Source organism: Loxodonta africana, chromosome 2 (genome assembly GCF_030014295.1).
Source record: "Loxodonta africana isolate mLoxAfr1 chromosome 2, mLoxAfr1.hap2, whole genome shotgun sequence".
In the NCBI taxonomy this organism is placed as follows: domain Eukaryota; kingdom Metazoa; phylum Chordata; class Mammalia; order Proboscidea; family Elephantidae; genus Loxodonta; species Loxodonta africana.
This window is the reverse complement of record NC_087343.1, coordinates 205,475,492-205,486,933: the sequence shown is the minus strand read 5'-3', so window position 1 is coordinate 205,486,933 and position 11,442 is coordinate 205,475,492. Positions and strand designations below refer to the sequence as shown.

The following is an 11,442-nucleotide window of genomic DNA, read 5'->3' as shown; positions in this document are numbered from 1 at the left end:
CCTGTTTGCTTCATTTGCCCTAAAATCCAGCCAAAGTGTTTGCTATTTTCTGTTCATAGCACATTTTTACCACCCCTGGTCTTTTTTTCCTTCTGTTTTCCTTCTCCAGAATTTCATCCTTCCTACTATCTTCAAAAGTTAAAATGCCACCTGTATTCATTATCCTCCTAAATTGCCAATCCTTCTGCAATGTTCTTTTCTCCCAAAATTTTTCTCCCAGATAATTATTTTTATTCACCTCTATGTCTGGTGTCCCATAATGCTTTATTTGAGCCCCTTTTGAGGTTTACATTACTGTATTCCGCACAAGGTGTCCCTTATGTGAAGCAATCCTGAAGAGCAACATTTATCTCTGTGGCATCAATATAAGTGACAGATAGATGAACAAATATATTTAAAAACATTGGTCAGGCACACAGAATATATGTTTGTGATGTATATTTAAGGGAAAAATCAAAGAACAAAACTGTACCTAATTATTACTGCTAAATTAAGTGTGTATACACATAGAAATATTGAGCATAATTTTCGTAAGAATAAACTTGTTTGTGTTTCCAAGTTATGAGTACATCTTTATTCTAGGTTATATTTTATGGATTCATGTTGACTTTGAAATTGACTATTTGAAGAGCTTTATTACTTCCAAATGATATGGGAATTGTATATAACATTGTTGATAACATTCATTAAGGTTAGGTATGGCTCTTGCCCTTAGATACATTGCATTTTGTTTGGACAGATGAAAGTAGAACACACAGAAACTGAAAACTGTGTAATGGCCCTATTTACATGGCCAAATGGTGGGGTTCTAATCTTGGTGTCATGAAGATGGGAGTGAGTCAGTGTGCCAAAGAGTAACCAGGGAACTATATTTCCAGAGGATTGTATTAAGTTATACCTTGAAGAAGAAGAAGACAAGGAAAGAAGTCAGGGGGACGAACACATTTTGATGGATGGTAGAGCCTAATCTGGGAAAATTTTCATGATCCACAATTTCTGATTATGCCTTATAAAAATGAGAATGATTTTAGTTATAAAAGGAAGGAATTTAGATAGTTACTGCTGTTCCCATTTGCCTCAAAGAAAGTATGAAATTAAAATTTTCTCCAAGTAGTCTTGCCTGTGTATAATTTTTAGCTGCTCCTACACATTTTGATTCCCTTTCTCAAATATTGCTCACTGAAACCTAATCAAAAGGTCCTAATATCTATTTTTAATATTAATTTTGGAATAAGTCATGATTGAATCTACTTTCTCACATACCCTTCAATATCTTGCTAGCCCCAAATTCTGTATTCTTTATAGATGGGATCTTCATTAGTTTTCGTCTCAGTGTGTGGAGGTATCATTTGTAAGAGTATTCATTAAAAAAAAATTATACTCACAGATTTTGATTCTCTATAAGGATAACTGAATTCAAAGATTAAATATCATCTGTTCACTCCTTCATTCAAAAATTTGTCAAATATCCCAGCCACCTAGTATGTGCCACTATGCTAGGTACTAAAATACCCTACATGAATAACATCTTTGCCTTAAATAATTTCACTGATAAATATTTGAGAAAGGCATAAAAAATAAGTGGAATATAAATTATGTGTTGTTATTGGTTGCTGTCAAGTTAATTCCAACTCACAGTGACACCCAAGTGTGCAGAGTAAAACAGCACACCAAAGGTTTTCAAGACTGTGACCTTTCAGAAGCAGATCACCAGGCCTTACTCCCAAGGAGTCTCTGGGTGGGTCTTAACTGCCAACCTTTTGGTTAGTAGTCCAGTGCTTAACTATTTGAGCCACCCAGGAACTCTTGTAGACTATGAACATAATGTTAAAAAAAAAAAGTATGTACTAAAAAAATTTACGTCCATATGCTCATAACCTGCCAGAGGAATACAGAGGGCGTGACTTACAAAGAGAAAACCAAAAAAAGGAAATCTATCTTAGAATTTGGAAAGTTCTTATTATTTTATCTAAAGTAGAAAGAGGCTGAGATGAATTAGAGGGAGAACAAATTAGCTATCCAAAAAAAATAATAGTAAAAGACAATGTTATTAGCTTACAGAAAGTGGTTCCTTCCTGACCAAGAATACAATGCATAATTAGACATTACTGGAAATAAACGTTGAAAGAAATGTAGAAATAAAATTGTGTAATATCCTATACACACACAAATGAGAAAATGTGTGTGGAGGAACAGATAATAAAATGTTATTTCTTCTGGGCAGATGAATTTGTAAAGACAAGCCCCCTACCCCAATATACACAGAAAATTGCTTGGAGTGTATGGTCAAGTTCAGCCTAACCACAGCCAACTGAACACTCTTTGTGCAAAGCACAACCTGCTCAGCCATGCCTGACAGCCGTCATATAAACCTTAGGTCAAGGGCTTAGATTCTGTTTGGTGAAGAAATCCCCCACATGTACTAAGTGTGTCTTAAATCAACACACCCACTGAAAATAAATTTCAAAAAATCAAGTTAATATTTTCCTAATATCAATGGACTGTTAGTTTAAAAATAAAATTCTTACCATATTTATATATATATGTATATATATATATATAAACCCTGTTGGCATAGTGGTTAAGAGCTATGGCTGCTAAGTAAAAGGTTGGCAGTTCAAATCCGCCAGGCACTCCTTGGAAACCCTGTGGGGCAGTTCTGCTCTGTTCTCTATGGTCATTGTGAGTCGGAATCAACTCAATGGCAATAGGTATATGTGTATATGTGCATTTTTTTTTTTTTTAGGTAAGGCTGCACAGAAAATGAATCAAACATGTTATTTGGAACTGATCATCCTTTTGGTTTTAAGACTTCTCCTGGGAAACTAAACTTTTCTGTATTTGTTGGAGTCCCTGAGGAATAGATTCACTGTGGAGTTTAATAAACACTTGCAGAGTAAATAAAAACTTGGCTCTTTTCCGGCCAGTTAGCTCCTTCTGGGGACATGGACTGAGTCATTTTCAAAGACTTGTTAATCTCCAAAATTCCTTCTTCCTGATATAGCATGTGCTGTTGAATTGCCCTTATGGTAATTTTCGCTTCTTCACAGGAGGCACAGACAATATTTCCTATGGAAACCTCATCTTCTACGCTCTCAGGTGCATTTTCAAGAGGAAAAATTGGATCAAATTTGGGAATGTCTTTGGCTTTTTTCTTTATCTAAATCATTTCCACTGGACAGGGGTCACTACGTATGTCCTAAGTAACAGAAAAGCTATTAAGAAAACATGTACTCCCATGGTTGTTGCTTTGATTTCTTTGAGGTTGAGATTCTGGGAAGCTAGAAGAGTATTGTATGATGAAATCTTTCTTTGAAATTTTGCTCACAGCAATAATTCATGTTAATGAGAAAGTAAATTGTATATGCTTCCATGTTTTTCTTTTGTGACCTCAATACATTGCTTCCTTTTTACAATGTCCGCTTTTTCTTATTACATTCTTTAACCCCTGGCCCAAACTTCTAACGTCCATGTTGAGTTCAAAGTACCTTCAACAAATGGCCGTTCGAGGTTCAATAGCTATTGTATTTTTCATAGAATAGGAGAGAGTCTCTTTTTTCTCTCATATGTATATTTCTTCCTTGGATTTAGATTATCTTGAACATTTCCTCACCTGGTCCTATCGCTACAAAATGTTGAACATATACTTGATAGCCTGACTCTTCTGTCCAGATAATATTTCCTTGCACTACTCCTACGTTTTCTGTCTTCTGACCCAGAGTTCTTAAAGGAAGTTTATAGCTTACAAATGGAGAATGAGGCGTTTACACTCCATTTTGGGTAAGTTGATTTCTTCTCTTACAATTTCTGTCGTCAATGAAATGGAAATGGTTAAATGTGCTTTTATGGAATTTCAGATCTGTGTTCTTAAATTATTTTACTATAGGCAAATAATATGTAAAAATAGCTCGTAGTGTAAAATAATATTTATCCCTTTGCGTAAAAAGTATATTCTTTAAAAATTAGATTATTTAATATTGTGTTTAAAATATTTTTGTCATTTCTGAAGTAAAAACCAATATGTCCTTTTGATTTGAGTTACTTCGTAACCATGAATTATTTTGCAATATTGATTCCAATCAAGGAATATGGCCTGTATTTTCATTCACACCACTGGGTGTATTTCATATAATTCATTCTTAAATATTTGACCTTCGTAATATTATTAACGTATTTTAGAATTTATTTTAGGGTTTCTGAATCTGTAAAATACTGAAATTTTTGTGTCAACTTCTACTACCATGTTATATTTCCATTTCTGCATGTATTTCTAAGTTTCTTGTCATAAATTTGATGTGATTTCACTGCTTCCTAGGATATTCTTTTTTATGCATTCCATTTCATTTTTACAACATCCAATTATCCTAGATACATACTTCATACATTCCACATTCTGAATATTAATGGATGTTTGCAGCGATTTCTTCTCATTTTGAATCATGCCACATCAGCAAAAAAAAGGTCCAGAAAGCTTTATTCCACTCATGTCATTAAGGTCGACTTACTTTGAGGTGGCAGTCATATTCTGGGTAGAAAATAAAAAGAAAAAGCAAGTGTTGATTTTAGAAAATCATGACATTTCATCAGAAATTGTAATATTTTCCAAAATCAACACTTGCTTTTTTTTGCCTGATTTTCTCCTCTATTTCCTGAATAATATCTTTCTGCTATTAATATCACTCTCTATCACTCACCTGTCATTTTGTTATACTGTGGTGGTTTGCATGTTGCCGTGATGCTGGAAGCTATGCCACCAGTATTTCAAACACCAACTGGGTCACCCATAGTGGGCAGGTTTCAGCAGTGCTTCCAGACTAAGACAGACTAGAAACATGGATCTGGCAGTCTACTTTTGAAAATAAAAGGCCAGTGTAAACCTTAAGAATAGAAGCAGAACATTGTCTGATGTAGTGCTGGAAAATGAGCTCCTCATGTTGGAAGACACTGAAAATATGATTGAGGAAGAGCTACACCTCAAAATAGAGTCAAACTTAATGATGTGGATGGAGTAAAGCTTTCTGCACCTTCATTTGCTAATGTGGTACAATTCAAAATGAGAAGAGCCACCCGCAAATATCCACTAATAATCAAAAGGTGGAATGTACAAAGTATGAATCTAGGAAAATTGGAAGTAGTCAAAAATGAAATGGAACGCATAAAGATCTATATTCTAGGAATTAGTGAGCTGAAATGGGATGATATTGGCCATTTGGAATCAGAAAATATTGTGGTCTACTATGCTGGGACTGAAAAATTAAATAGGAATGACATTGCATTCATTGTCAAAAAGAGCATTTCAAGATCTATTCTGAAATACAGTGCTGTCAGTGATAGGATAAAATCCATACACCTACAGGGAAGACCAGCTAATATGACTGTTATTCAAATTTATGCACCAATCACTAATGTCAAAGATAGAGAAATTGAAGATTTTTACCAACTTCTGTAGTCTGAAACTGATCAAACACGCAATCAAGATGCATTGATAATTACCAGTGATTGCAGTGCTAGAGTTGGAAACAAAGAAGAAGGATTGGTAGTTGGAAAATAGGGCCTTGGTGATAGAAATGATGCCAGAGAACAAATGATAAAATTTGGGAAGACCAAAGTCTTATTCATTACCAAAAACTTTTTTCAACAACGTAAACACCAACTATACATGTGAACCTCACCAGATGGAATACACAGGAAACAAATTGACTATATCTGTGAAAAGAGACAATGGAGAAGCTCAATATCATCAGTCAGAACAAGGCCAGGGGCTGACTTTGGAACAAACCATCAATTGCTCCTATGCAAGTTCAAGTTGAAAAAAATTAAAACAAGTCCAAAAGAGTAAAAATAAAAACTTAAATATATCCCACCTGAATTTAGTGACCATCTCAAGAATAGATTTGATGCATTCAACATTAGTGACCCAAGACCAGATGAGTAGTGGAAAGACATCAAGATAACATACGTGAAGAAAGCAAAAGATCATTAAAGAGATAGGCAAGAAAGAAAAGACCAAAATGGATGTCAGAAGAGACTCTGAAATTTGCTCTTGAATGGAGAACAGCTAAAGTGAAGAAATGATGAAGTAAAAGAGCTGAACAGAAGATTTTGAAGGATGGCTTGAGAAGACAAAGTAAAATATTATAATGACATGTGAAAAGACCTGGAGATAGAAAACCAAAAGAGAAGAACATGCTCACCATTTCTCAAGCTGAAAGAACTGAAGAAAAATTCAAGCCTTGAGTTGCAATATTGAAGTATTCTATGGGCAAAATATTGAAAAACACTGGAAGCATCAAAAGAAGAAGGAAGGAATACACTGAAACACAGTAGCAAAAAATTTGGTTGTCTTTTAAATATTTCAGAAGGTAGCATATAATCAGGAACCAGTGGTGCTGAAGGAAGAAATCCAAGCTACACTGAAGGCATTGATGAAGGATCCAGGAATTGGTGGAACACCAATTGAGATATTTCAACAAATGATGCAGAGCTGTAAGTGTTCACTTGTCTATGCCAAGAAATTTGGAAAACAGCTACCTGGGTCAATTGACTGAATGAGATCCATGTTTGTGTCCATTCCAAAGAAAGGTGATCCAACACAATGTGGAAATTATCAAACAATGTCCTTAATTAATCACAAACAAGTAAATTTTTGAAGGTCATTCAAAAGTGGTTGTACCAGTACATCAACAGGGAACTTCCAGAAACTCAAGCTGGATTTAGAAGATGACTCGGAAGGGGAGATATTATTACTGATGTCAGGTGGACCTTGGCTGAAAGCAGAGAATACCAGAAAGATGTTTACTTGTGTTTTATTGACTCTCCAAAGGCATTTGATTTTGTGGAGCATAACAAATTATGGATAACGTTGCAAAGAATGAGAATTCCAGAACAATTCATTGTACTCATGAAGAACCTGTACACCGAGTGAGAGGCAATCATTGGAACAGAACAGGGGGATACTGTGTGGTTTAAAATCAGGAAAGGTGTGCATCAGGGTTGTATCCTTTTATCATACTTATTCAATCTGTATGCTGAGCAAATCATCTGAGAAATGTGTCTATTTGAAAAAGAGTATAGCATCAGAATAGGACAACTCATTAACAATGTGTAATATACAGATGACACAAACTTGCCAAGAACAAAGAGGACTTAAAGCAATTACTGATAAAGATCAAAGACTACAACCTTCAGTATGAGTTACACCTCAACATAAAGCAAACAAAGATCTTCACAACTGGTCGAATAAGCAACATCATGATAAACCGAGAAGATTGATGTTGCCTGGATTTCGTTTTACTTGGATCCGCAATCAATGCCACGGAAGCAGCAGTCAAGAAATAAAACAACATTGAGCAAATCTGCTGCAAAAGGCCTCTTTCAAGTGTTAAAAAGCAAAGATGTCATTTTGAGGACTAAGGTGCACCTGAGCCAAGCCATGGTATTTTCATTCGCCTCATATGCATATGAAAGCTGGACAATGAATAAAGAATACTGAAGAAGAATTTATGATGTTGGCGAAGAATATTAATTATACCATAGACCACCAGAAGAATAAACAAATCTGTCTTGGAAGAAGTACAGCTATAATGCTCCTTAGAAGCAAGGATGGTGAGACTTCTCATTACTTTTGACATGTTATCAGTTGGGTCCAGTCCCTGGAGAGGGACATCATGCTAGCTAAAGTTGAGAGTCAGTGAAAGAGAGGAAGACCCTCAAGGAGATGGGCTGACACAGTGGCTGCAAAGATAGGCTCAAGTGTAGCATGATTATGGGGTTGGAGCAAGACTGGGCAGTGTTTTGTTTTGTTGTGCATAGCTTTGCTATGACATGTTGTCAGGACGGATCAGTCCCTAGAGAAGGACATCATGCTTGGCAGAGTACAGGGTAGGTGGAAAAGAGGAAGACCCTCAACGAGGTGGACTGACACAGTGGCTGCAACAATGAGCTCAAGCATAACGATTGTAAGGACAGCTCAGGATGGGGCAATGTTTCATTCTGTTGTGCATGGGGTCACTATGAGTCGGAACCGACTCAACGGCACCTAACAACAACAGCTTTGCTATGTGTTAGAACCAACTTGATGGCACCTAACAACAGCACCACAATATTCCTATACTAATTTCTACTTTCTTTAATTTCTAGGTTTCCTGATTTATTGATACAAATACTTACATTTTTACATTTTGAGTCATTATATTTTTTGTTTGTATATCTGGGAAATTTGCATATAGTCATGTAAAACCTATTGCCATCGAGTTGATTCTGACTGATAGTGACCCTATAGGACAGAGTAGAACTGCCCCAAAGAGTTTCCAAGGAGCACCTGATGGATTCAAACTGCTGACCTTTTGGTTAGCAGCCATAACTCTTAACCATTGTGCCACCAGGGTTTCCTATAGTCATATAGGTTTTTTTTTTTTTTTTGTATTCATATAGGTTATTTTTTATGAATAAATGTGGATTAATCTATCAGTATTTACTGATACAATTTTTATTGATGTACAATTATTAATTGTTATTTTCAATATGCTTTTTTCTTTTTTTTTCCTTTGTTCAGAAAACCACATTTGATACCTCATCTCTGCTAAAATCACACAATCCATGTGAATCCTCAACATCTCAGGCATGCCATTCCCTACAAGGTGAATGTTGGTAATAAATTGCTATTATATTTGAAGTACTGTCATGGATTGCATTGTGTCCTCCTAAATCATGTGCCAACTTGTTTAGGCCATGATTCCCAGTATTGTGTGGTTGTCCTCTATTTTGTTATGGTAATTTTATGTAAAAGAGGGTTACAGTGGGATTGTAACACCCTTACTAATGTCATATCCCTGATCCAGTGTAAAGGGAGTTCCCCTGGGGTGTGGCCTGCACCACCTTTTATCTTACAAGAGATTAAAAAAAAAAAAAGGAAACAAAAGAAGAGTGGGGGACCTCATAACACCAAGAAAGCAGTGCCCGGAGCAGAGCGCATTCTTAGGACCCAGGACCCCTGCACAGAGAAGCTCCTAGAAGATTGATGAGAAGGCAGACAGAGAGAAAAAGCCTTCCCTGGAGCTGACACTCTGAATTTGGACTTTTAGCTTACTTTACTGTAAAGAAATAATTTTCTCTTTGTTATAGCCATCCACTTGTGGTATTTCTGCATTTGATAAATAAGCATTTGATAACTAAGGCAAGTACCAATTGAATCTTCTCTGGTATATTATCAAATCATTTACTTGACAAATATTTTATTGGTGAAACAATTTTAGTTCCCTCCAAGAATTAGAGAATATAAAACAAATGGTGGCATTGAGGAAGTTTATTTTCATATATCCTTACCTGGATTTTTGTAGGAAAAACTTGCACCCACCTATCATGTAGTTCCACTTTGCTGGAAGTACTGCAATTTTTCTCAATTTTTTGTAATTTTTATGTTTTCATGAGTGATATATCTTACTTGTATCTCCTCTGTAACTCTCTTTTCAGTAAAAAGAGACATAAAATATAGAAATGGGGAATTGGACTTTGGTGACCGAGTTTATTCTTGTGGGGATACCAACCACCAGAAAGCTAGGGGGACTTCTGTTCTTGATTTTTTTACTGGCCTATTTGATGACTGTCCTTGGAAACACCCTCATCATTACCCTGATCATTGTGGACTACAGGCTCCAATCACCCATGTATTTCTTCCTCAGTAATTTCTCTTTCAGCGAAATATTAACCACAACCTCTGCTGTTCCCAAGATGCTGTCAGCATTCCTGTCAGAGAAGAAGAGTATCTCATTTGGTGGGTGCTCTGCACAGTCCTATTTCTACTTCCTCTCTGGATGCACTGAGTTCATCCTTTTTGCTGTCATGTCCTATGACCGCTATGTGGCCATTTGCAGCCCCCTTCAGTATCCAGTGATTATGACCAGCTCACTCTGTGTCCGTCTTGTCATTCTTTCCTGGGTAGGTGGCTTTCTTCTCATCCTGCCATCTACCGTCCTTAAGGCAGGATTGCCATACTGTGGCCCCAATGTTATTGATCACTTTTTCTGTGACAGTGGCCCTCTCCTCCACTTGGCCTGTGCTGACATCCGTGTCATTGAGCTATTGGACTTCCTCAGCTCCCTTGTCCTGCTTGTCAGCTCCCTTTCCCTCACAATGGTCTCCTATGTGTACATAATCTCCACCATTCTGAAGATACCTTCAGGTCAAGGTCAACGCAAAGCCTTTGCCACTTGTGCCTCTCACTTCACTGTGGTGTGCATGGGCTATGGGATCTCCATCTTTGTCTATGTCCACCCCTCACAGAAGAGCAGCCTGCGCCTCAACAAGATTCTCTTTATTCTCTCCAGTGTCATCACACCTCTTCTGAATCCCTTCATCTTTAGTCTACGGAATGAAACCATGAAAGATGCACTGAAGGACACCTTGGCCAAGGGTGGGGACTTTCTCAAGGGGCTGAGGTCCATATGAAAGGATTTTTAAATAGCATCCCAATGCTAGGGATCCTCAGCCTTATCAATAATGGTTTCAGGAAAGACTCATAATATTTGATCAGGTAGATGGCCTAAGTTGTGATGGTATTTCCAATTATGATGACATAATATACTGGGCTCATGTGCAACTTAGTTATTGAAGATTCTGCTGTATTACTTAAAAAATGCCATTTGGTGGTAATAGAAGATAGTAAAACCCTGGTGACATAGTGGTTAAGAGCTACAACTGTTAACCAAAAGGTCTAGTCTATGAGTCAGAATCAACTCTACAGCAATGGGTTTGGCTTTTTGATTTTAAAGATGGTATGGGTGGGAGTAATAAAATTAATAGAATAATATTTAGTAAAAAGCTATAATTGTGCATATATTTTTGGTTGAGAATATACATACATATTTCTCAGTAGATAGATGATAGATAGACAGATAGATAGATGGATAGATAGAGCCATATATGAATCTATTCAGCTCTGTGGTCTGTAGAGGGGAAAGATTTCATAGCAAACCCTCCTCCCTACCTCCCACACACCACACATGCAAACACATTGAAATTGAACAACCTTGGAATAGAATTTGAGATGTTGTATTAAGGGCTTAAACACCATCTTGCTTTGGAATAATAATAAGATCATTATTTTTTCTTTACTATTCATTATAATTCCATTTTTATGGGACCATTTTTTTTTTACTAGGTATTTGTCATTAATATTTGCATTTTCTTATCTTTTAGTCAAAAGATGATCTTCTCTGTGAAATACTTATCTTTTTCCATGTGGAAAGTAAGTCTTCCTTCTCCACATCATCTATCATAAATATTACCTTTTGAGAATCCTCAGAAATAGTCACTAAAATAACCCCCATCAGTTTCTAGGATATCATCCTTTCATGTATTTATTTTACTTATTTTATATTTGGTTTGATGCTTATTACCCCAATGAAAAAATTAATTCCTTGAGTACCAAAAAAAAAAAAAAAT

General features: G+C 36.3%; 1 protein-coding gene across 1 annotated transcript; it reads left to right on the top strand.

Annotated features, from left to right (window-relative positions):
• Positions 1-9,495: 9,495 nt before the first annotated feature.
• LOC100669531 (olfactory receptor 6M1-like) lies at positions 9,496-10,446 on the top strand. Its single transcript, XM_003404967.1, has one exon. It carries the CDS (start codon positions 9,496-9,498, stop codon positions 10,444-10,446), a length of 951 nt encoding a protein of 316 aa, XP_003405015.1.
• The last annotated feature ends 996 nt before the right edge of the window (positions 10,447-11,442 follow it).

What these genes read in the sequence shown, in the direction of transcription:
- LOC100669531 (XM_003404967.1), top strand. Translation starts at nt 9,496, where the DNA reads ATGGGGAATTGGACTTTGGTGACCGAGTTTATTCTTGTGGGGATACCA.